Genomic DNA, 27,508 nt, shown 5'->3' on the forward strand with positions numbered 1-27,508 from the left:
ATTTTGACAATCATGGCGCAGTTACTGTCTTTTGATTTATTTCACTATCCCCTTCAACTTTCCTTGAAAATTTAAACTACATAAGTAAGGCGTTTCTTAGATATTGCAGATACACCCTTGTGACAGCCCAGATGCATATACTGTCTTGTAGATATTTAATTCAGCATGATCCTCGACTTTCACTGAAAATTTAAAATTAATACCTCTAGCTGCTCCTGAGGTACAGTCAATATGTCATTTTTACATCCTTGGCACACTTAGTGTCTTGTGATTTAATTCAATATCCCCATCCATATTTCCAAAAAAAATCCACTATATGCCCTTAATCATTCCATAGGTAGGGCATAAGCATTATTTTAATGACCTTTAAGTATATGATGTCTTTTGATTTTTTTTTTTCACAGCATAATCTCAATTCCTCATGTCTCAAATGAATACGTTTAGAAGGACCTAGGGTGCAGATTTGCCCTTTTGATGACCTGGATGAAAATAGCTTCTTCCGATCCAACATTACCTAAATATAAACTGAAAATTTGAACTAAACACCCTTAGCCATTCCTGATATATTACACGTCCACCTTTTCGACTACTTGATGCATACTCTGTCTTTTGATTTAGTTCAACATCCCCCAGCATTACCTAAGAATTCAACCTGAAATCCTCAGCCATTGCTTGGGTACTGCAAGTAGGCTCTTTTGACAATCAGGATACACATAGTGCCTTTGCTCTAGTTCAAAATCCTTCCTAACTATTTCCTTGAAATTTCAACTTAATAACCTAAGCCGTTCCTGAGATATTGTACTTAAGCATTTTTGACTGCCTGGATACACATAGTACTCACTGCAAAATGTCAAGCAGGATCTGTCATAATGGCACAATTTTCGCCAGCTAAAATTTGAACAAATTAAAACTGCTTTTTAATTGAACATTACAGGTCATTGTCCATATCCAGGCAATTGCTCGATAGTCTTAGAAATTATCGATTTTTCGAAACACAAATATTGCCCTTTGTATAAATCTAGGCAGGTTTGCAGTTTTTTCTGCGAGAGCCTCAGTTTCTTGACATAAAAATATATTTGGTATCTTCCTATATTTTCCATGAAAAACATGAAATTGTGCGATATTTCACGAAACGTGAACGAACTGTTAGATATCTTAAAAAACAATAGAAATGGGTAAAAGCAAAGTTACATACAAGGAAAGATGGTATTTATCCGATATTGAAATGGGCGTCCCATGACACCCAGCATTACTTCTCAATTTTAGTTATAAACGAAATATTTAGAGGAATAAACCCTTTACACACGCACTAAACGAAATATAAGGAAAAACCTAAATTATTGAACTATTTGGAAAAACATGATATTTACCTGAATAAAAATCTTAATCTGAAACCTTTATCCAAATCCCTGACATTTTGTACATTGGTTTTCAGCCCATCGTTTTTAGCGTTACTAAGACAAAAGTGTATAATCTTTATTCAAAACACTAAATGATGTCCTCCTAACTTTACCCCTCTATTGTAAATATTATCCTTCTATTGAAGTTATTCAAATTCACAGGGCTATATATCGCCCCCACCCACCCCTCAATAACAAAGATAAAAAGAAAAGCCAGAATGATTAAGATATTACAAAAAATTAATATTTACCCGAAAAAAAAAACCAACTTTACAAAACTTTATGTTTATCCCTATTTTTTACATGCTTTATTTCAACACAACGTTTTGAACGACATCAGCCCAATAATTAATTGTGCTCGACCAAAAAAATAAATTACTTGCTCTTCTATTGGAATTACTGCCCTTTTATTGTAAACATTGAATAAATAGGAGAGTCCAGACCTTGAAAGGGGAAAGCTCCTCCCCCAACCCATTCATACAAGGCAAAAAACCTAAAAAAGTCAAACTTATTGCAATACTAAAAAATACATCACCTTCACGAAAAGATTTTTTTTTAAACCTTTGTCCCAATCTCTGGAATCTTTTTTTTTTGCATGCTTGTCATCAACGCAAATTTACGCAATCAACACGAGGGTAAACAGATAAATAGCCACAGGTAAATATTAAAATAAAAGCCCCAATCTTACTTTTTCAAACACTATATTTCAACACACAGTATTTCAAACACTAAATAAACATTTTCTTGTGTTTAGCCAGTTTGAACTTAAATTACTTTCGATTACAAAAGAGAACAAAGAGAAAAAAAAATACAAAAATGCAGCTGCCCCAACTTATTTTTAGAAATGGCTTGTCTGTTTCCTAAAAATGACACTTTTTGTTGGGAAACAAAGTGCAACGAAATTTTTCCGTTTGAAAAGTGAGGAAAAATACAAACTATAAAAATCACCGTTCATGTTTTTAGAAGAAATAGTTTAAAATTGTTCCAATGAAATTATCCTATTTCACAGTAAAAAGAAGTAAATTGTGTTATTATAAAAAATTAATACATTTCAAGCTATTTGTCATTCATTTCCCCTCAGACAAATATATTTAAGAGCCGAAATTGGTCATAATTGGCAATTATAATCCCTATATTTAAAAGAAAGACCTAATTTTAGTTCTTATCCCATACCTGAATATTAAATGATCCGAAGAAGGAATAGAAGAGACATTTGCAGCTTCATAAACTCTTCGACAAATAGTGTGGCCATTGACTATAAAAGGTGGAACAGTGGCCACAGTTGTCGACTCCTGCATACCACGCAGCTTACCTGCACAAATGAATGAAAATTAAATAATGATACATAAACCAGCATGACTTTAACAACTAAATGAATATAAGTCCTGTTTTCCCTTCTGCCAACGCTTGCCACGGCAACATCTCGCACTGATTGATCAAAGGCCGGTTCGAATAGGCAAGAACACTCAAGAAACAACTCTGTACGATTCTACGAATCAATCCGGGAGGATAAATCCTATGAAAGCATTTGATAATTCTTTAAAAATGCTGTCCAACCAATGTATATAGCCCAATGATTAAACTAGTGCCATTTCAAAAACTCAATGCGATCCGCAAAATATTTAAAAAAAAGGAGCACAGTACCCCTTTCCCCATGGAAACGGTATTAGTAAAACAGATGTTATATTACACCAAACAGCGTGGGTAACTTACAAGAATAGAAACTAGCACTAAAGTGAACAGAAATAACTCTCAACGCCATCTTGCATACTGCAACACTTGTTGCGGCATTATTTCTAGCTCCGTAACAATTTTTCTGTCAGGAACTGAGATCATACACTTAGTACCACTCTATTTTTAACAATTAACTAAATTTTTCTTATTGTGGTAAAATTCTAGAGAAACTACTTTTTCCTATCTCGAAAAGAGGGTCGGATATGAAACTTTCAGTAATGAATCCAGGGCCAAAAACATTGTTTGGGAATGTATTACCAATATGCTATGTTAATTCTGTACTGTATTATTTTGACAAATCAACATACTTTAATTTTTACTCTCTGTATTGAGTTTTGAAAATCAAAAGACAGCATATGCTTCAAGGTCATCAAAATAATGCTTATGCCCTACCTATGGAATGACTAAGGGTATTTAGTGGATTTTTTTTGGAAATATGGATGGGGATATTGAATTAAATCACAAGACATTAAGTGCGCCAAGGCTGTAAAATGACATATTGACCGTACCTCAGGAGCAGCTAGAGGTATTAATTTTAAATTTTCAGTGAAAGTCGAGGATCATGCTGAATTAAATATCTACAAGACAGTATATGCATCTGGGCTGTCACAAGGGTGTATCTGCAATATCTAAGAAACGCCTTACTTATGTAGTTTAAATTTTCAAGGAAAGTTGAAGGGGATAGTGAAATCAATCAAAAGACAGTAACTGCGCCATGATTGTCAAAATAGATTACATTTGATAACTCAGATGCAGGTAAGGGTATTAAATTGAAACTGCCAGGGAAAGTTGAGAGAGATGCTGGACTAATTCAACTGATGCTTGTACATCTGGCTTCTCAAAGGGTCATATTTGCTAAATCTCAGGAACAACTAAGTGTATTAAGTTTAAACTTGTAAAGCTTGTCAGAAACTTGTCAAATTACAATGAATGGGGTAGTCAAACTGAAAACAAACATAAATTGCTATAAATATAAGTTGGACTAAACGCCCTGTACGCAGTCTAAAGACCAGAACGTCATTTGTTTCTTGGAGAAAACAAAATACGTTTTAAACGTTTTCTCTATTATAACGTTACAACATCCAAAATTACTAAGATACCCACCATTTAAATATCTATTTATTAAACGGCCAATCTGCATTCATTATTTCTTTTTAGTAATCTTTTTTCTATGGTGATTGTTTGTTTTTTTTGTGGGTATGACAAATCAAACACATTTCGAAATAAACCTTTTTTTTATTGATAGTGATTTGTGCCAGTTTTGTGGATAGGTGATACTAAATTTGATTAATAAAAATCTTCTTCATATTATAAAGTACGAATTTTATAATTATGGTATTTTTTTTTTAATTTGTATATAGGCTAGGGTTATAGTTAGCCCAATAAGGGGAATGGGCCTATTGTCCGGCTAGTGACCATTATATTTGAAAAGAGTATTTAATGGGGAATCAGATGATACTACTCTTTTTATAATATAAGGCTTCGTTCTGAACGGATATCTTGGCGCACCATCTCCCTTGTTAAAATTAAGTTTCAAATAAAATTCAACCAATATTAAATTAAAAAAGTCTAAAAACGTCAGATCGACAAAACTAAACTGATCAGCTTGCCTCGAACGGATAAAAGGAGCTTATGAAAAGAAGCGATTCGAATGCTATATTGAGCACTTGCGACAGCTGGAATAGCAGCCCATTGTTTTCCTGTATAAATAGTTGCAATTGAAAGGGAGAGTGTTTTTTTGCTTGTAGTCCGTTATAGATTGCCTTATTGTAGTATCCCATTAGTAGCACATTGTTTTATCGTATACTGATCAATAGCGACGGATGAAAGTGTTGAACTGAGTGTTTTTTGTATGAAAGTTTAATTTTTTTGATGCCGATTACGATACCCACATTTCAAAGGTTTTAGCCCATGCAAGGGGCCCTGCCCTGTGTCTTACTCTTAGGTTGACGCTCGTAATAATAGTTCATATAGTTCCACTTAAAATTCGTCCGTTAACGCAGTTCTTCCGCACGGACGAACTATGTCTCAAGGCTATTAGTTGAAGTACCAAGGACAGTGTAAATTTAATGTTGTTAAGAAGTAGAAACTTGTGTAACAGAAAATAACTTTGAAAAATCAGGGAATCGTGGGAATTCAATTATAATGAAATAGATCTCTATTTGCAGTTGAGGAGTTTTGGTTGTAGCAAGTGCGATATTAAAAAAAAAAAAATACAGAAAAGAATGAACAGATAGCATCATACAGTTTAAAGGGATGTAGTTGTCTTAGGGGATGAACTGATTGTTCTTGTTTGAATTTTTTGGATGTAAAGCGTTTTAAGCGTATTTATTTTCACGTTCATTGGGGCAATTCCGACGAAAATATGGTACTACTCTAAAATTTTCATTATTTAAAATAATCCAACAAAGATTCATGGAAATCGCAATTTCAAGCTATCGCAGTTTCACCCATTCCGGTTCTCTTTTTTATTTTACATCTGCCTTTGGTTCTACAAAACACTATTTTCTAGATTCTTCCTGTTGGTATGACCATTTGCGACTTTCCTGTGGTAAGCTCTCTTCCGCGTGGTCAGACAAGGACTGCTTTAGTTGGGATTAATTTTGGGGATTCAACTCAAGCCGCTGTTTTTGAAGTTTCTATTGGTGGTAGGACTCTAAAAGTCTCAATAAAGCCCCCTATTGGTGAAACTATAAGAGCAGTTACTATGTCGGAAACATATTTCTTATCACAACAAGGAAAGCCACGATATAAATATTAAAACCAATCAAAAGCCTTAAAAAAGGTTTACATAATTAGATATCAAAATTTTTAGATAGCCATTTTGTTCAACGTAGTTTAAAGTTCTGGGAATAGGTCTTTGAGGTTGACAACCCTCTCATAGCCCTCAGGACAAGGATTGTAAGTTATGCCCTGGGGGCATATAAAGTTTTTATAGATAGCGTTGTCGTAGAAACTTCAAAAAGGGCTCATTCCATTAGAAATTGAAATGGCTTGTGCCCTTTTTAATATTCGAAAGTAATTGGAAGGCAACTAACACCCCTTCCACCCCCACCTTTTTCCCAAACACATCCAATCAAAATTTTGAAATAGCCATTTTGTTCCACGCAGTTAAAGTTTAGGAAATTATACCTTTGAGCAGGACACTCTCCTCACAGTCTTCAGAGCAAGGGTTATAAGTTATGCCCTGGAGGCATATAAGTTTTTATTGAAATCTTTGTCGTAGAAACTTGAAAAAGGGCTCATTCGATTGGAAATTCAAAGGTCTAGTGCTCTTTTTAGTAGTTGAAAGTGATTTGAGGGCAACTAGCCCCCCTCTCTCGCCCAGCTTTTCCTCAAACACATCCAATCAAAATTTTTAGATTGCCATTTTGTTCAGTGTTATAGATTTCCAGATAGAAATTACGTTTTTGAGGAGAACAAACCCCCAAAGCCCTCAAGGTAAGGGTTGTAAGTTATGCCCTGGGGGCATATAATGTTTTTACTGAACGTGGCGTCGTAGAAACTTCAAAAAGGGCTCATTCGATAGGAAATTGTAATGGTTAGTGCCCTTTTTAATAGTCTAAAGTGATTGGAAGGCAACTAACACCCGTTTCAAGCCCACCATTTCCCAAAACATATCTATTCAAAATTTTCATATAACCTTTTTGTTCCACGCAGTTTAAAGTTCAAGAAATTATACCTTTGAGCAGGACACTCCTTCCACAGTCTTCAGGGCCAGGGTTATAAGTTATGCCCTAGGGGCATATAAGGTTTTTATTGAAATATTTGTCGTAGAAACTTGAAAAAGGAATCATTCGATTGGAAATTCAAAGGGCTAGTGCCCTTTTTAATAGTCGATAGTGATTGGAGGGCAACTAACCCCCCTCTCACGCCGCCCTTTTCCCCAAACACCTTCAATCAAAAATTTTAGATAGCCATTTTGTTCCACGCAGTTGAAAGTTTTGGATATTAGGTATTTTAGGAGGAAACTCCATCCCCCCCCCCACCCCCCACAGGGCCAGGGGTTTAAGTTATGCCCTGGGACCATGTAAGATTTTTATTGAAATTGATGTTGTAAAAACATCCAAAAGGGCTCATTAAATTTGAAATTGAAAGGGCTATTGCCCTTTTAATATTCAAAAGTGATTTAAGGACAGCTAACCCCCCTCTCAAGTCCACGATTTTCCCACACAACTACAATCAATATTTTGATACAGTTTTTTTTTTCAACACAGTCGAAAGTACTGAAAATTAGGTCTTTTAAGATGATAGACCCCTCAGAGTTTTCAGCACAAAGGGTCTAAGTAATGCCCTGGGGGCCTGTAAGGTTTATACAGAAAGTTGTTGTAGAAATTTCAAAGGGGGCTCATTTGATTGGAAATTGAAATTGCCCTTTTTAATAGTCGAAAGTGAGTGGAGAGTAATTAACCCCCACTCTTACGCCCTCCATTTCCCCAAACACATTCAATCAAAGTTTGGAGATAGCCATTTTGTTCCACGTAGTTGAAAGTTCTGGAAATTATGTATTTAAGGAGGACAACCCCCCCCAGAGTCCCCTGGGCGAAGGTTGTAAGTTATGCCCTGGGGGCATATAAGGTTTTTAATGATAGAGACTCTAAGGTAAAAACTTCAAAAGGGGCTCATTCAATTGGAAACTGAGAGGGCTAGTGCCCTTTGTAATAGTTGACAGTTATTAGAGGGTAACTGCCCACCACTCCCCCAAACATATCCAATCAAAATTTTCGGATTGCCATTTTGTTCACCGTAGTAGAAAGTTCTCGAAATTAGGTCTTTGAGGATAACAACCCCCCCCCACCAGCCCTCAGGGCGAGGGTTGTAAGTTATCCTCTGGGTGCATATAAGGTGATTAAGTTTACTAATTTTTGAATTTTTTTTTTGGGGGGGGGGTTACTAATTTTTTACTCAGTTTTCGACTAATTTTACTGATTTTTACCTAGGTTTTACTAATTTTCGACTTATTTTCGAGTCAGTCAAAAATTTCGGGGGGGGGGGGTTCAAACCGGGAACCCCCCCCCCCCTGGATACGGCCTTGATGCCACGGGGACTAGTTGTCCCACATAATCGACAATTATAATAATACTCTGATCAAGTACAATACAATAAGTTACTTAAACACTTACTATCTTCCAAGGTATTCCCAAAAATAAACGGACAGGGGTCAGCCCGACAAATAGATTAGTACGACCGTCGGTTCGAAAAATGGAATCATTTATACTAAAAATCAACCACATCAATCCGGCCAGTTGTCGTACTTAGCCAGGAAAACGGTCATTTCTCAATTTCCTTTCTAAGCCTCACATAAAGGATGTTTTAGTTTATCTCAGTAAAACAAAGTGATATTTCGAAACTTAACAATTCGTATTTTGCGTTATAAATATTTCATTTTATATTAAATTATTTCTGCTTAATTGTATAGGTTATCACATGTCCACAAAGAAAAGACGGAAGAAAATAGTTAGAGATTGCTTAGTTTTATTTTATAATCTTTTTGGTGCCTTCTAAGTAAAAGGTCGCTAGCCGAACGTCCAAAAATAATCTTTGTCTACCGCTAGTTTCAATTAATAGCTGTATACTAAAAAAAAAAGATGTATAAAAACAGCTAACTTTTGGAAAAGTAATTTCGTCATTTTCTTGTTGGAATGATGTTACCTGCGGGTTTTTGCAAATTATAACAATTATCTGTTTTTATATCTACACTAAATTACGTGGATGATTTTGCTTTCCTTGCTACTTATCGCCTTCAAGTCCGTATCTGCAGGGGGGGAGAGTACCCCTCCCCCAAACAAAAATCCTTGATGCGCCTTCATAGCCATAAAAGATTAATTGAAACGTGGTGGATTTTTTCCTATTCTTTTCTATAATTTAGTGTCATCCCCACTTTGCATTCGAAATTAATAGATACATCCTGCAATTAAGACTATTTTTACTAAGGTATCCTGACACTAGCACAATTCGTATTGCATTCATTAACAATATTTATATGTCAGTAGATAGAATAATCGATTGTTTAGTTTGCAATTCAATTCTGGTAAGTCTCTAGTCCCTCGTAAGGTATCAATTTTTTGGGCAAAAAATCATATTTAGCATTATTCCTATTAAGCCTCAATGCGAAACCTATTTTAAGCTTATAATTAATATTTTAGAAGAATGGAAGTATATTATAAGAACTTCTTAGGCTTGAATTGCTAATGAAACAGTTATTGTAGGTTCATAAGTTAGTAACAACCGATTTTGGCTATTGCTATATAAATAAAAATAGGAAATTGTATAACAATAAGATCATACTTCACAGGATCATTTCTGTAGTATGATTAAATAAAAAAAACAAGTTTTTTAAACTGAAAGTAAGGTGCGACATTGAAACTTAAAACGAACAGAAATTATTCCGTATATGAAAGGGGCTGTCCCCTCCTCAACGCCTCGCTCTTTATTCCGTATATGAAATGGGCTGTCCCCTCCTCAACGCCTCGCTCTTCACGCTAAAGTTTGACTCTGTCTCACAACTTTATTTTTTAAAACAATAAAAAACTTTAGCGTAAAGAGCTAGGCGTTGAGGAGGGACAGCCCATTTCATATACGGAATAAAGAGCGAGGCGTTGAGGAGGACAGCCCCTTTCATATACGGAATAATTTCTGTTCGTTTTAAGTTTCAATGTCGCACCTTACTTTCAGTTTAAAAAACTTGTTTTTTTATTTAATTTCTGATCGTTTTTTAGTTAATGCAGCTTTTATTTGCATAAAAATTTTACTTTTCTTTTGCTAAATGAATGTCTTTACAAATTAACTTACGTAACTAACTTCTATATTCGTATATTTTTCTTCTGGCAAAAATTCAAAGTTGCAGATTTTTGCAGATATGAGCTTGAAACCTATGTAATAGGGTTTTCTGATACGCTGAATCTGACGTTGTGATTTTCATTAAAATTCTTTCACTTGTAGGGGATGTTTCCCCCTCTTTAAAAAATCGAGTAAATTTCCTCAGGCTTGTAGCCTTTGATGAGTAATACTAAACTTAATAAAATTTATATATTTAGAATCAGCATTATAAACACATTCTTTTGATACATTTATTGACATCAAAATTCCGTTTTTAAAAGTTTCGATTACTCTTGAGCCGTATCGCTTGCTTTTTTATTGTTTTTTTTATTACTTATATGTTATAACGTATATGAGGGGGTTCTCTCCTTAGTCAATGACACGCTCTTCACGTAAAAAGTTAAAAAAAAATTTGATTCAAAAACCCCTGAATCAAAAATGCCGTTTAATTAGAATTGATTGCTCTTTTTAAAGAAATAAAAAAAACTGTCGCGTAAAGCGCGTGTTTTTGAGTTGGGGGAGAACCCCCTCACATACGTTATAATTTCTGTTCGTTTTAAGTTCTAATATTCCTTCTTACATTTCAGTTGAAAAAACTTGGTTTTTTTTTTTATTTAATTTCTGATCGTTTTTTTAAATAATGCTTGTAAATCCGGCACCCCCTTCATAGACATGTCCCTTACCCCAAAGAAACATCCTCCACATAAATAGTCTCCAGATTCACTCCCTCCTCTAGCCCCCCCCTCCAGAAAACATCTTTCCTGAAAATTGTTTTATAGGTACAAATCAACAATAAATAATGATGCCACGTCCGGCGCCCCCGTCCAGGCTCGTTACCTTCCTCCAAGTCCAATTCCTGCATGAACAGATCCTCCAACATAACCCCCGACCCACCCTTCCCTCCCACTAGCAGAAAAAAACCTCCTGAAAACTTCTGTATACTTCCGAATAACCAATACTATATGTTAACATTGGGTAAAGTTCATATCTTTTAGCCCTCCCTCTGGGTACTTCGGGGGATTAAGTCATCCCAAAAGACATATTTATCATATTTTCGACCATGCTGAACAAAATGGCTATCTCAAAATTTTGATCGGGTGACTTTGGTAAAAAAATAAGCGTGGGAGGGGGCCTAGTTGCCCTCAATTTTTTTTGGTCAATTAAAAAGGGAAATATAAATTTTATTTTCCGTTCAAATGAGCCCACCAACTATATTATAGGACCACTGGGTCGATACGATCACCCATGGTAAAAAAAAAAAAAAAAAAAAAAAAAAAAAAAACAAACAAACAAATAAACACCCATCCGTGATCTTTATTCTGGCAAAAAAAGCAAAAAACCACATTTTTTTAGATAGGAGCTTGAAACCACTACAGTAGGGGTCTCTGATACGCTGAATATGATGGTGTGATTTTCAATAAGGTTCTCTAACGTTTAGGGGGTCTTTCCCCCTTTTTTTGAAAATCAGCTAAATTTTCTCAGGCGCGTAACTTTTGATGGGTAGCTCTAAACTTGATGAAAGTTATATATTTGAAATCAGCATTGAAATCTGATTCTTTTGATATATCTATTGGTATCAAAAACCCGTTTTCTAGAGTTTCGGTTACCATTGAGCCGGGTCGCTCCTTACTTACAGTTCGTTACCACGAACTGTTTGATTGCTTAGGTTTCGCTGGGAAATTGACGCTTTCACAAACCACGATGATGAGTGGAAATGTTTACCTCTGAGCGGGAAACGGACCGGTTCTGGCTTACCCTGGAATCTGGTCATTGAGGACCATTTTCAGCTGTTGTTAATACGGCTGGGATGGGGTAGATGTTATCCGAGTGGTTGCGGAAATACTTGATACAATACTGGTAACTGTTCTTACCATTAATGAAAGCTAAGTATTATCACCTACCGAACAAGCGTTGACAAAACCCTCCAAAAGTGACTTCAGAAGCTAAATGCTAGAATACCTATTTTCTCCAATCTAATCTCCTAAGTTGTACTGAATTGTGTAACTACGGTATTTAGTTACCAGGTTCGCATAGGAATGGAATCGTCCCCGGAGACGCGGACAAAGGGGCGCTTTTTTGTGTGGAGAGGATAGGTTTTGTCAGTACTTGTTCCATGGGTGATTATTCTTTGGAAAAAGTTAATCTAAGATTTAAATGGAATAGAGATTGATCCAAGTAGAAGATTGCTAACTTTTAAACCGCTCTTGAGCATAAAATTTTGAAACGAAAATGTGATGTAATTTTAAATAAGAAAAAAACCTTCAATGATAGACCCACAAGCTAAAGTGTGTTACAAAAAGGTGTATAAAATTCTCCCTCTACAGGACAGCGATCTCTAAAATTCTTTGGGTTATGAATTCGAAACCTTGCAAAATAGATCTTATGCTTAAAGGAAGCACAAGAAAAGTATATTGTCACAGCTTTGCTTATTCTCAATTTATGAGGTTCCAAAGATATTTTCTAAATAAATAAAAAAAAACTCATGGATATGGCTTAAAATTCTACTCAAATGATAGGAATCGCATTTTCAAAACTCAATGCAGAGAATGAGAATTAAAGTATGTTGATTTGTCAACATAATACAGTACAGAATTAACATAGCATATTGGTAATACATTCACAAACAATGTTTTTGACCCTGGATTCATTACTGAAAGTTTCATATTCCTAACCCCATTTCGAGATAGCAAAAAGTAGCTTCTCTAGAATTTTACCACAATAAGAATAATTTAGTTAATTGTTAAAAATAGAGTGGTACTAAGTGCTTGATTTCAGTTCCTGACAGAAATGTGGTTACGGAGCTAGAAATAATGCCGCAAGAAGTGTTGCTGTATGCAAGATGGTGTTGAGAGTTATTTCTGTTCACTTTAGTGCTAGTTTCTATTCTTGTAAGTTGCCCACGCTGTTTGGTGTAATATAACATGTGTTTTACTAATACCGTTTCCATGGGGGAATGGGTACTGTGCTCCTATTTTTTTAAATATTTTGCGAATCGCATTGATTTTCCGAAATGGCACTAGTTTAATCATTGGGCTGTATACATTGGTTGGACAGCAGCTTTAAAGAATTATCAAATGCTTTCATAGGATGTATCCTCCCGGATTGATTCGTACAATCGTACAGAGTTGTTTCTTGAGTGTTCTTGCCTATTCGAACCGGCCTTCGATCAATCAGTGCGAGGTGTTGCCGTGGCAAGCGTTGGCAGAAGGGAAAACAGGACTTATATTCATTGACTTGTTAAAGTCATGCTGGTTTATGTATTATTAATTTAATTTTTCATTCATTTGTGTAGGTAAGCTGCGTGGTATGCAGGAGTCGAAGACTGTAGCTACTCTTCCACCTTCTGTAGTCGATGGCCACGCTATTTGTCGAAGAGTGTATGAAACTGCAAATGTCTCTTCTATTCCTTCTTCGGATCATTTAATATTCAGGTATGGGATAATAACTAAAATTAGGTCTTTCTTTTAAATATAGGGATTATAATTGCCAATTATGACCAATTTCGGCTCTTAAATATATTTGTCTGAGGGGAAATGAATGACAAATAGCTTGAAATGTATTAATTTTTTATAATAACACAATTTACTTCTGTTTACTGTGGAATAGGATAATTTCAGTTGAACAATTTTAAAATATTTCTTCTAAAAACATGAACGGCTATCTTTATAGTTTGTATTTTTCCTCACTTTTCAAGCGGAAAAAATTCCGTTTCACTTTGTTCCCCCACAAAAATTGTCAGTTTTAGGTAACAGACAAGACATTCCTTAAAAACAAGTTGGGGCAGCTGCATTTTTGTATTGTTTTTTTTTCTCTTTGTTCTCTTTTGTAATCGAAAATAATTTTAATTCAAACTGGCTAAACACAAGAAAGTGTTTATTTAGTGTTTGAAATACTGTGTGTTGAAATATAGTGTTTGAAAAAGTAAGATTGGGGCTTTTATTTTCATATTTACCTGTGTCTATTTATCTGTTTACCCTCGTGTTGATTGCGTAAATTTGTGTTGATGACAAGCATGCAAAAAAAAAGATTCCAGAGATTGGGACAAAGGTTAAAAAAAAAAAATCTTTTCGTGAAGATGATGTATTTTCTTAGTATTTCAATAAGTTTGACTTTTTTAGGTTTTTTGCCTTGTATGAATGGGTTGGGGGAGGAGCTTTCCCCTTTCAAGGTCTGGACTCTCCTATTTATTCAATGTTTACAATGAAAGGGCAGTAATTTCAATAGAAGAGTAATATTAATAGCAAGTAATTTATTGTTTTGGTCGAGCACAATCAATTACTGGGCTGATATCGTTCAAAGCGTTGTGTTGAAGTAAAGCATGTAAAAAATAGGGATAAACATAAAGTTTTGGAATGTAGGTTTTTTTTGGGGGAAATAATAATTTTTTGTAATGTCGTACTAAGTCTGGCTTTTATTTTTATATTTGGCATTGAGGGGTTGGTGGTGGCGACATATAGCCCTTTGAATTTGAATAACTTCAATAGAAGGATAATATTTACAATAGAGGGGTAAAGTTAGGAGAACAACATTTAGTGTTTTGAATAAACATTATACACTCTTGTCTTAGTAACGCTAAAAACGATGGGCTTAAAACCAATGTACAAAATGTCAGGGATTTGGATAAAGGTTTCAGAATAAGATTTTTATTCAGTTAAATATCATGTTTTTCCAAATAGTTCAATAATTTAGGTTTTTCCTTATATTTCGTTTAGTGCGTGTGTAAAGGGTTTATTCCTCTAAATATTTCGTTTATAACTAAAATTGATAAGTAATGCTGGGTGTCATGGGACGCCCATTTCAATATCGGATAAATACCATCTTTCCTTGTATGTAACTTTGCTTTTACCCATTTCTATTGTTTTTTAAGATATCTAACAGTTCGTTCACGTTTCGTGAAATATCGCACAATTTCATGTTTTTCATGGAAAATATAGGAAGATACCAAATATATTTTTATGTCAAGAAACTGAGGCTCTCGCAGAAAAAACTGCAAACCTGCCTAGATTTATACAAAGGGCAATATTTGTGTTTCGAAAAATCGATAATTTCTAAGACTATCGAGCAATTGCCTGGATATGGACAATGACCTGTAATGTTAAATTAAAAAGCAGTTTTAATTTGTTAAAATTTTAGCTGGCGAAAATTGTGCCATTATGACAGATCCTGCTTGACATTTTGCAGTGAGTACTATGTGTATCCAGACAGTCAAAAATGCTTAAGTATAATATCTCAGGAACGGCTTAGGTTATTAAGTTGAAATTTCAAAGAAATAGTTAGGAAGGATTTTGAACTAGAGCAAAGGCACTATGTGTATCCTGGTTGTCAAAAGAGCCTACTTGCAGTACCCAAGCAATGGCTGAGGATTTCAGGTTGAATTCTTAGGTAATGCTGGGGGATGTTGAACTAAATCAAAAGACAGAGTATGCATCAAGTAGTCGAAAAGGTGGACGTGTAATATATCAGGAATGGCTAAGGGTGTTTAGTTCAAATTTTCAGTTTATATTTAGGTAATGTTGGATCGGAAGAAGCTATTTTCATCCAGGTCATCAAAAGGGCAAATCTGCACTCTAGGACCTTCTAAACGTATTCAGTTGAGACATGGGGAATTGAGATGAATATATTTAAATATATTTACCCATTCCCCCATGGAAACGGTATAAGTAAAACAGATGTTATATTACACCAAACAGCGTGGGTAACTTACAAGAACAGAAACTAGCACTAACGTGAACAGAAATAACTCTCAACGCCATCTTGCATACTGCAACACTTGTTGCGGCATTATTTATAGCTCCGTAACAATTTTTCTGTCAGGAACTGAGATCATACACTTATTACCACTCTATTTTTAACAATTAACTAAATTTTTCTTATTATGGTAAAATTCTAGAGAAGCTACTTTTTCCTATCTCGAAAAGAGGGTCGGATATGAAACTTTCAGTAATAAATCCAGGGCCAAAAACATTGTTTGGGAATGTATTACCAATATGCTATGTTAATTCTGTACTGTATTATTTTGACAAATCAACATACTTTAATTTTTACTCTCTGTATTGAGTTTTGAAAATGCAATTCCTATCATTTGAGTAGAATTTTAAGCCAGGTCCATGAGTTTTTTCTTTTAATTTAGAAAACATGTTTGGAACCTCATAAATTGAGAATAAGCAAAGCTGTGACAATATACTTTTCTTGTGCTTCCTTTAAGCATAAGATCTATTTTGCAAGGTTTCGAATTCATAACCCAAAGAATTTTAGAGATCGCTGTCCTGTAGAGGGAGAATTTTATACACCTTTTTGTAACACACTTTAGCTTGCGGGTCTATCATTGAAGGTTTTTTTCTTATTTAAAATTACATCACATTTTCGTTTCAAAATTTTATGCTCAAGAGCGGTTTAAAAGTTAGCAATCTTCTACTTGGATCAATCTCTATTCCATTTAAATCTTAGATTAGCTTTTTCCAAAGAATAATCACCTACGGAACAAGTACTGACAAAACCTATCCTCTCCACACAAAAAAAGCGCCCCTTTGTCCGCGTCTCCGGGGACGATTCCATTCCTATGCGAACCTGGTAACTAAATACCGTAGTTACACAATTCAGTACAACTTAGGAGAATAGATTGGCTTGGAGCAGTTAAATAGTACAGCATTTTGCTTCTGAAGTCACTTTTGGAGGATTTTGTCAATGCTTGTTCCATAGGCGATTATACTTAGCTTTCATTAATGGTACGAACAGTTACCAGTATTATGTCATAAAGTATTTCCACAACCACTCGGATAACATCTACCCCATCCCAGCCGTATTAACAACAGCCAGTGCTTCCACTTTGTCGGATTTTTCCGACATTGTCGGATTTTCGGCCCTCTTGTCGGACAAAAAAACATCGTGTCGGACTTCGGAATTTTGTCGGATTTTCCGTAAAAAACGGCTATTTTTCGGATTTGTGTATTTTTCTAGACTACTGGAGTCTCCAACTCCAATAAAAAAGAATTTTCAAACGAGTAAAATTAGAAGGCCAATTCTAGTAGGGATTTTTAGAAAGTCATTAGTGTTAGCGGCGACAGTTTGACAAGGCACAATTTTTGAAAAATTACGCATGCTGCGCTTCATTTCTGTTAATTTCAAAATCTGAGGAAAGTTAAGGTGAGACTTTTTTCCAATGCCAGTATAAGATTAGAAAGTCTATTGCCAACATAGTAGCCTACAGGAGAGCTAGGCCACCATGGTTTAGTGACACCATTTTCTTCACAGGTTCTGAATGTTTTAAAATATCAAAATAGCCTACTCAAAAGAAAAATGCAAGTTGGGTCTGGGTCTATGTATGTAGATCGGTAAAAGACTGGTAATTCTGGCAATCTTCTTGAAGTCAAGTTTAATTCTAACAGAGAAATTACCCACAATTTTTCCAGAACTGATCTGCAAAGCACACTTGAACCATCGTAGCTATCCTGATCAGTACTGTGGCAACTCAGGACAGAATAAATGGATTCTGCACCAAGCAGGATAGCCTACATGTACCCTGCATGGGCTGCATGTGTCTGGAACCGAGGTATGAAAGGAGAAAAAAAAGAGTTTCTCCGAGCAGTAGGCTATAGCTAACCAGTCAGGAACTCTACTATTTTGTGATCATCAGCCAGCCCAGGCAACTTCCTCTAATGAGAGAATCTGTCTCAGTAAATTTCTACCAAATCATATTATTGACTTACGCATAAAGTGAATATACCACTCGATGCCTTTTTTTATGCTGACTACGAATATAGTAATCATTTCTATCTGAAATGAGTTTTAGCCCACCCCCCTATATATGCCAATTCAGGGTATATATTTCTACAACCTAACCTAACCCTGAATTGGCATATATTGGGGGGGGGGGGCGGAAATTCATTTCCGATAGAAATGATTATTATATTGGTAATCAGCATAAAAAAAGGCATTGAATGGTGTATTAACTTTATTCCTAACTCAATAATATGATTTGGTAGAAATTTACCTCTGTCTCTTGTCAGTAACGCCCAAAGTGAAATTATTCCCAAGCACAGCTAACTTCCGCTTAGGAGAAAAATTGGTAGATCTTCTCCTAAGTGGAAATTAGCTCTCTCGGGACTGTATCTCGTTTTGGGCATTCACTATCACTAAGTAGTAGCATATCCACTTATGAGGCAAGTTAGCTCTATTGCGCAATAGTCTCAAAAGAGTAGAGTTCCTGACTGGCTATAACTAGGGTATCCTACAAGGAAGGTTTAAAAGGTCAAGAGGGTTTCTATTTCCTTTAAGGCTACTCTGACTATCGTACATTCACATTCGTTTTTTCTTTTCTTTTTTTTTAAATATTGAGATCAAGAAAGCTACAATTATTAAGTCAAACTGTATTGAAAAAAGCAAACTTGTCATCTACGAGATTAATTCAATATCATCTACACAAATATTCAATGTGCTTCACAGGTTCATCTTTTGCTAAAATCTCTGTTAAAATGAAATTCTTATTTAAGAAGACCAGCTTTCAACAGTGAAGAGACAGTGAATTTCTTTCTTTTTGAAGTAAAGCATACTTTATAGATCCTTTGCTGTAATTAAAAATATTAAAAAAAACAGTTTTTTAAACTGAAAGTAAGGAACGATGTTAAAACTTAAAACGAACAAAAATTATTCCGTATATGAAAGGGGCTGTCCCCTCCTCAGTGCCCCGCTCTTTATGCTAAAGTTTTTTATTGTTTAAAAAAATAAGAGTTATGAGAAAGTAAAACTTTAGCGTAAAGAGCATGGCGTTGAGCAGGGGACAGCCCCTTTCATATACGGAATAATTTCTGTTTGCTTTAAGTTTCAACGTTGTTCCTTACTTTCAGTTAAAAATAACTTGTTTTTTTATTTAATTTTTGAAGGTTTTTGAATTAATGCAGGTTTTGATATCGGCTCACCGTACATGAATAATTAAAACAAAATTTGTGTACTAATTTTACTTTTATTTGGTTAAATAGCTTTCTCGAAACTTGTTTAATTTAGTTACGAACGTTTTTATTAGTAATAAATATACGTAACTTACCAATTAACTTACGTAATGAACTTCTATATTCATAGATTTCAATACATATATTAGGGGGTTTGTCCCCTAGTCAATACCTTGCTCTTTAAGCTAAAGTTCGAATTTTGTACCAATTCTTTTAAAAATGACCCCTTAATCACAAAGGCCGTTAATTAGAATAAATAGCTCTTATGAAAGTATTAAAAAATCATTGGCTTAAAGAGCGAGGTATTCACTAGGGGGTGAACCCAGTCATATACGTAATATTTTCTGTTCGTTTTAAGTTTTGATGTTGCTCCTTACTTTCAGTTGAAAACTTTTTTTTATTTAATTTCTGATCTTTTTATTTAATAATGATGGGAAATCCAGCATCCCCTTCATAGCAATGTCCCTTCCCTCATGAAAACCTCCTTCATGGAAATATCCTCCCATGTAACGCCCGACCCCGCCCCCCCGCCCCCGACCAGAAAAAATCCCCCCTGAAAACGTCTGTATACTTCCCAATAACCAATACAAAATGTTAACATTGGGTAAAGTTGATAACTTTCAGCCCTCCCCCGGGGACTTCGGAGGATTAAGTCATCCTAAAAGACATAGTTATTATATTTTTGACTATGCTGAACAAAATGGCTATCTCAAAATTTTGATCGGGTGACTTTGGGAAATAAATGAGCGTGGGAGGGGGCCTAGTTGCCCTCCATTTTTTGGTCACTCAAAAAAGGCACTAGAACTTTTCATTTCCGTTCCAACGAGGCCTCCCACGATATTCTAGGACCACTGGGTCAATACGATCACCCCTGGAAATAAACACAAATAAACACGCATCCGTGATCTTTCCTCCAAATATTAGGGTAGCACCCCTTCCTTAACCCTCGCTATTTACGGTAAAGTCTTAAGGTTCTTGAAAAATTTTTCTCTTTCAAATTCACCTACCCTTGGGTTTGAGCAGGGGCGTCGTTTGGGGGTGGCAAGGAGGGGGGGCAGTTGCCCCCCCCAATAATGTGGAGAAAAAATATTACACATCCCATGCTCTTTGACTATCCAGATATGGACCCTTCTGCCCCCCCACCCCACCCCCAATAAAAATGCTGAAGATTTGCTCCTGGGCTTGAGCAGTCTTCATAAACAATTGTGACAAAAAGTGAATCTTTAGCGTAAAGAGCGAGGGTGGAGGAAGGGGTATCCCCCTAATATACGGGATAATTCCTGTTCGTTTTAAGTTTTAATGTTGCTAATTAGTTTCAGTTGAGTTGCTTTTTTTATATTTAGTTTCTGACCGTTTTTCAAATCCTGTCAGAAAATACCCACTTCCTTGTAAAATTCATTCTGAGAAATTCTCCCCAGAAATTTCCCTCCAGACAAAAAATTCTTGTCGTGGACCCCCCCCCCCCAAAAAAAAATGCCGTATATGTCCTGATAATAAATACTATATTTGAGCAAGGGGCAAATTGTGTAGCTTACAGTCTTTATCCCATAGGCTATTGGGGTCTTTTTTATCTTCTAAGGCATTGTGATTTGACCTTTCAACTATGCTGATTTAAATGGCTATCTCAAGCTTTTGATTGGGTGTCTTTGGGGAAAAATGAGCATGAATTGGGGCTAGTTGACCTCCGATCTTTTTGGTTACTTAAAAAGGGCAATAGAACTTTTAATTTCCACTCCAACGAAGCCTCCCACGATATTCTAGGACCACTGGGTCGATACGATCACCCCTGGGAAAAAAAAAATAAATAAATAAATAAACACGCATCTGTGATCTTTCTTCTGACAAAAAATGCAAAATTTCCCATTTTTGTAGATAGGTGCTTGAAACCTCAACAGTAGGGTTATCTTATACGCTGAATATTATGGTGTGATTTTCATTAAGGTTCTATAGCTTTTAGGGGGTCTTTCTCCCTTTTTTCGAAAATCGTGCCAAATTTCGTCAGGCACGTAACTTTTGATTAGTAAGACTAAACTTGATGAAACTTATATATTTGAAATCAACATAAATACCCAGCTATTTTGATCTATCTACTAGATTCAAAAATGCGTTTTTTAGAGTTTCGGTTACTGTTGAGCCGGGTCGCTCCTTACTTACAGTTCGTTACCTATAACTGTTACACTTATTACACTTATTACACTTGATACACTTATTACATTTTACTTATCAAGTCTTGTTGCAGGAAGTACCATCGTGTCCGATAGCTCGTCATCTTCTGAAAAAGACATTGAATATCTTAGTGGGGAAGAAAGGCGGAAAAGAAAGGGAGAAGAAAAAAGATCCGTCCCAAGAAAGAAGGCTCAGAGGAAAAAAGTCAAAGTCAGACACAGCTGGCTGAACGTTCCTGAATTTAAAGGGTGGCTTGCAAAGGACAAGTCATCTGGTGAAAAGGCTTTCTGTTCACACCGTAGTTAGTCCTTGTGTTGTGGTAAATCCGAACTCCGAAAACATGAAAAGAGTGCGAAACACAGTGAAAGTGTAAGGAAATTAAAGGCTTCAAGAAAGCTCACTACAAGGATTGATCATGTCCTTACCACAGACAAAAACGAAGAAGAAAGCCTAAAGGCCAAGTTGGCTGCTTTCATTGTCGAAAACAATCTGCCTTTATCATTTGTAGAAACTCTTGTACCTTTTCTGAAAACTTTACCACACAAGGCTGTTGTTGAAAAAATTAGGCTGGGCAAGCAAAATGTGACAAATGTGATCAGACAGGCATTAGGACCGTACTACAATGAAGTTCTGTGTGATCAGTTGAGATTGACGCCTTTTTCTATCATTATTGATGAGACAACTGATGTGGCAGTAAAAAAACAACTTGCAAGTGCAGTTTTGTTCTGCAATAAGGATTTCGAAGTAGAAGTCGACCTTCTAGATATGGTTGAGTTTTCCGACGGGAAGGCAGAAACTATTTTCAATCTGCTATGCAAAGTTCTTGAAGATAAAAAGATACCTACGGAGAACTGAGTTGGGTTCTGTGCAGACACTTGCAATACTATGTTTGGGTGTGAGAACTCCGTTGTCAGCAGAATCAAAGAAAAATTCCCATCTGTGATGTGTGTTAAGTGCAGCAGCCATTCCATTCATTTGGTGGCTTCTTATGCTTCCAAACAATTGCCGAAGCAACTGGAAGATCTATGTCGGACTGTATACAGTCACTTCAACATGAGTGCCAAAAGGCGCTCTGAGTTTGAACTCCATCAGCTATTTACTGACACCCCAGTCCTGAATGTTCTTGCTCCAGGTCAGACACGTTGGCTATCACTTCGGATGTGCGTTCAGCGACTATTACAGAATTGGGATGCACTTTGTAGCTACTTTCAGTTATTAGTAAATGAAGATCCCACTCACGCAAACGACAGGGCATGGCAAGCCCTAAAGAATCCACTGCTTCGGATTCAGTTTGAATTCCAGCTCTATGTACTGGAGCTGTTTACAGATCTCAATATGCTTTTCCAAAGTGAAAAACCGTTGTTCCACAAAATAAAATTAGAGGTGGAGATACTCTTGAGAAAACTGGCCATGAATTTCATGAAGACCAGCTACGTCAGATCAACCTCGCCTTTGAATCTTGACCCCGACAACACGAGTGAATACCTTGCAGTGGAAGATGTGTACTTGGGAGTTGCAGCTCACGAGTCTCTTCGGACCTTGCAATCAGACCCGAGTACAAGAGCAGATGAACGTGAAGTTATAGTCATCTATGAGTGTGCTCGGAAGTTGTATGCAGAGGCGGTGAAGCAAACCAAGCAGCGATTTTCATTTGAAGATGAACTGTTTATATTGTGCGATATACTTGACCCTGTGAAAGCTTTGGATATCGGTGCTGTCATTCTTCTCCAAAAGGTCCTTCAGCGGTATAAGGCATCATCGTGGGATGTACGACAAATTACAAAAGAATGGCGGAGTCTACTGATCTTTGGTCTTCCAGATGTAACAGACTTCTGTGATTTCTGGCTCCATATGGCTTCTTTGAAGACGTCAAATGGTACACAGAGATTCTCCAACATAGTGGTGGTTGTGCAGTATCTTTTGACCTTGCCGTTTTCAAACGCAGTTGTCGAGCGGTTCTTTTCTACGTTGAAAGACGTGAAAACAGATCATAGGAATTCGATCAAAAGTGTGACCCTTACCTCTATCATGCAGGCCAAGTCTGGCATGAAAAGAAAGAAACATTTATCCCGCGACTTAGAGGTCGATGCTCCCCTCTTAAAACGAATCAAGTGTGTTAGAGCAAACGCGACGGCAGACGAGTGTGCTCAGTCTAGTGGAACTGCAGCTTTAGTTTAAGTTAGGTGCAGATGAACGACGTAAGAGGGTAAGGAGCATAAGTGAATGTTTAAGCTGCAAGTATCTCTCCTAAAAGAAAACAAAATCAAAAACCCTGCTTTACATTACTTGTCCACTGTTTCGGATGTCTCGACACGGCAAAAATCGCCGGGCTGATCTTGAGAGCGGAAACGAAATACATTTTCTTATGCTTCTACAATGCAGCAGCTGCAGAGTTTTTTTGTTTTGTTTATTTTTTCTTCTTTTGAATATGTGAAACTATAGCCAAAAACTACCATACTTGTTTACATTAATAGTCTGATTTTTGATACCAGTTTTCCAATAAATGAATACTCATGAGTAGCTAAGCATTTTTGAAATCGTCACCGCGTTCGTCACCTTCGTAGAGAGACTGTATTGGACTGGACCATTAGGCCCATAAGGTATAATACTGTCTAAAACGTGGTCAAGATTGCCGCACAGCAGCCCAAGAAGAAGTAGAAGTTGCTCTCGGCCAGTTGATCCGATGGAAAAAAAGGCATAGCCGAAGGTAAAATAGAATGGAAAACAAAATAAACAGGCTTTTTTACGCCCAGAAGAGGGATTTTGGTTCACAATTTCGGTTTTTCGTTGAAATTCCAAGTTCGGTGCAACTTCTTTTTCTTCTTGAAGCGGTTGACGGCGTTTTGAAAAAATAGTGTCTTGGCTAATAGTCTATGGCGTCTGAACCTCAAATAGCTGCGTCGTCAGCGCAAGGAATTTCTAGCGCGGCTGCGTGGTAAAAGAAGGGCCAAAAGGATGAAAGTGGGAGTAGCGGGATCAGATCGCGGAACTGAAAGGCGACTCACTGCATTCTTTTCAGGCTAACACAACAGCAAGCTGAAATCGCAAAAATAATTTGCAGAAGAAGACGTTTGACAAACCATTTTGAGCCGTTCTGAAGGTCTAAAAATAGTGTAGAAAATGAGAAGCTTCGTTCTTGAAGTCCGATTTTTGTCATATTTTTCGGTTCGAGTCGGACATTTGTCGGATTTCGAACCACAGAGGTGTCGGAAAAATAGTCGGATTATCTGTGGTCGGGTGTCGGATTTTCAAAAATATGGAACAGAAATATAGTAGGAACAAAGTGGAAGCACTTTCAGCTGTTGTCAACAGCTGAAAACGTTCCTCAATGAACAGATTCCAGCGTAGGCCAGAACCAGTCCGTTTCCCGCTCAGAGGTAGACGTTTCGTCTCATCATCGTGGTTTGTGAAAGCGTCAGTTTCCCAGCGAAACCTAAGCAATCATACTACAGAAATAATTCTGTGAAGTATGATCATAAAGTAAATTTCCTATTTTTGTTTATACAGAAATAGCAAAAATCGGTTGTTACTGTCTTATGAACTTACAACAACTGTTTCATTAGCAATTCAAGCCGAAGAAGTTTTTATAATACACTTCCATTCTTCTGAAATATTAATTATAAGCTTAAAATAAGTTTCGCATTGAGGCTTAATAGGAATAATGCTAAATATGATTTTTTGCCCAAAAAATTGATTCCTTACGAGGGACTAGGGACTTACCAGAATAGAATTGCAAACTAAACAATCGATTATTCTACCTACTGACACATAAATATTGTTAATGAATGCAATAAGAATAGTGCTAGTGTCAGGATACCTTAGTAAAAATAGTCTTAATTGCTGGATGTATCTATTAATTTCGAACGCAAAGTGGGGATGACACTAAATTATAGAAAAGAATAGGAAAAAATCCACCACGTTTCAATTAATCTTTTATGGCTATAAAGGCGCATCAAGGATTTTTGTTTGGGGAAGGGGTACTCCCCCCCTGCAGATACGGACTTGAAGGCGATAAGTGGCAAGGAAAGCAAAATCATCCACGTATTTTAATGTAGATATAAAAACAGATAATTGTTATAATTTGCAAAAACCCGCAGGTAACATCATTCCAACAAGAAAATGACGAAATTACTTTTCCAAAAGTTAGCTGTTTTTATACATCTTTTTTTTTAGTATACAGCTATTAATTGAAACTAGCGGTAGACAAAGATTATTTTTGGACGTTCGGCTAGCGACCTTTTACTTAGAAGGCACCAAAAAGATTATAAAATAAAACTAAGCTATCTCAAACCATTTTCTTCCGTCTTTTTTTTGTGGACATGTGATAACCTACCCAATTAAGCAGAAATAATTTAATATGAAATGAAATATTTATAAAGCAAAATATAAATTGCTAAGTTACGAAATACCACTTTTTTTTTACTAAGATAAAAGAAAACATCCTGTATGTGAGGCTTGGAAAGGAATTTGAGAAATGACCGCTTTCCTGGCTAGGTACGTCAATTGACCGGATTGATGTGGTTGATTTTTAGTATAAAAGATTCAATTTTTCGAACCGAGGGTCGTACTAACCAATTTTTCGGGCTAACCTCTGTCCGTTTATTTTTGGGAATACCTTGGAAGATAGTAAGTGTTTAAGTATCTTATTGTATTGTACTTATGATAATATTATTATAATTGTTGATTCTGTGGGACAACTAGTCCCCGTGGCATCAAGGCCGTATCCAGGAGGGGGGGTTACCCAGTTTGAACCCCCCCCCCCCGAAATTTTTGACCGACTCGAAAATAAGTCGAAAATTAGTAAAACCTAGGTAAAAATCAGTAAAATTAGTTGAAAACTGAGTCAAAAATTAGTAAAAATCCCCCCCAAAAAAGTCAAAAATTAGTAAAAACCCCCCCTGAACAAAAATCCTGGATACGGCCCTGCGTGGCATATATATATATATATATATATATATATATATATATATATATATATATATATATATATATATATATATATATATATATATATATATATATATATATATATATATATATATATATAATAAAAAAGTATTAATTAAAAAAAGTTTCTCCACTAAATAAGTTTTTCAAAGAAAAGTAAAGAACTCCATTAAACAAAAAATGAGCAAAAATAAAATCAAATAATCTACCAAGCGAGAAATTACCCCAAATCAGCAAAGATAAATAAATGAAACCGAAAACGAACAGAAATTACAATAAATAACCGATTCAAACTCAAAATGAGCAAAAATTTACATACGTTGGGCGCAAAACCCCTATGCCTTCCCAAGGTCAGAACAAAATTTGCACTTTACTGAAAAAATATAAACATTTTTACTTTAATAACTTTAATAAATCAAATAAAATTAATATTTTGATTACTAAATATCAGTATATATATATTAAACTGAGAATGCACATTCATTTGTATTTTTTCAGTAAAGTGCAAATTTTGTTCCGGCCTTGGGAAGGCATAGGGGTTTTGCACCCAACTTATGTTAATTTCTGCTCGTTTTTTAGTTTGACTCGGTTATTTATTTTAATTTCTGTTCGTTTTGGGGTTCATATATTTATCGATGCTGATTTGTGGTAGTTTCACGCTTGGTAGATTATTTTATTTTTGCTCATTTTTTGTTTAATGGTGTTCTTTACTTTTCTTTGAAAAACTTATTTTGTAGAAAAAGTTTTTTTAATAATTCTGTTCATTTTATATTGACATAGTCTTTTCAGGGAAAAAGAAAATAATAATTTATATCTAATCTTTTTTTAAAGACTTAATAGTTTTACCTACTATTTGTAGTATGGAGAATAATTTTCAGCAATTTTTAATAACACTCACCCTTTTAGAATCTGGAAACAAATAGCACTGTTTTATTTAGTTTCATACATCCTCTAGCTGACCTAAAACAGAAAACTTGATACCATTCGCAAAAAAATCTTTTTACTTTCTTTGATAGCTTGGATAAATTTACGCTATTTTGATTTGGTTAAATTTTAAGAGCAGAAGTAGCACAGAAGTAGCCCCGAAAGTTTGAACATAATACCTTCAGCCGATCTTGGGACACTGCTGAGATGCCTTATTGGGAATTAGCATTAACACAGTGTATTTTGATTTAATCTATAGGCAACATTTAGTTTTTAAACATAATGGGCAATTGGGAGGAAGGGAGTGGAAGGGGGATTAGTTGCCCTCCGATCACTTTTGACTATTAAAAAGGGCACCAGCACTTTCGATTTCCAATCGAATGAGCCCTTTTCGAAGTTCCCACGACAACTCCTTCGATACGAAGTGCCCTGGTCTAAACAACAACAAAAACTAAAAATAATACATTATACCCACATCAATCTTTACTATAAATTAATCAAGAAAACTTTTTCCAAAAAAAAAGTTTTTCAAAGAAAAGTAAAGAACTCCATTAAAAAAAAAATTTGCAAAAT

At 35.7% G+C, this 27,508-nt stretch overlaps 1 protein-coding gene and 3 pseudogenes across 1 annotated transcript in view; 2 read left to right on the forward strand and 2 right to left on the reverse strand.

Annotated features, from left to right (window-relative positions):
* Positions 1-10: 10 nt before the first annotated feature.
* The window catches only part of LOC148943762 (AP-3 complex subunit beta-2-like), a 154,052-nt gene continuing 126,554 nt past the window's right edge, over positions 11-27,508 (reverse strand). The window contains 2 exon segments of the mRNA XM_089101231.1: positions 11-62; positions 2,574-2,712. Of these exon segments, the coding sequence (XP_088957357.1) occupies positions 11-62; positions 2,574-2,712 (191 nt within the window).
* LOC148943763 (small nucleolar RNA U3) lies at positions 9,413-9,493 on the forward strand (annotated as a pseudogene).
* On the forward strand, positions 11,595-11,785 carry LOC148943764 (small nucleolar RNA U3; annotated as a pseudogene).
* Positions 24,353-24,541, reverse strand: LOC148943765 (small nucleolar RNA U3; annotated as a pseudogene).

This window comes from Artemia sp. Qi Xiang Cuo, chromosome 15 (assembly GCF_049724085.1).
Source record: "Artemia sp. Qi Xiang Cuo chromosome 15, ASM4972408v1, whole genome shotgun sequence".
NCBI classification, from domain to species: Eukaryota; Metazoa; Arthropoda; class Branchiopoda; order Anostraca; family Artemiidae; genus Artemia; species Artemia sp. Qi Xiang Cuo.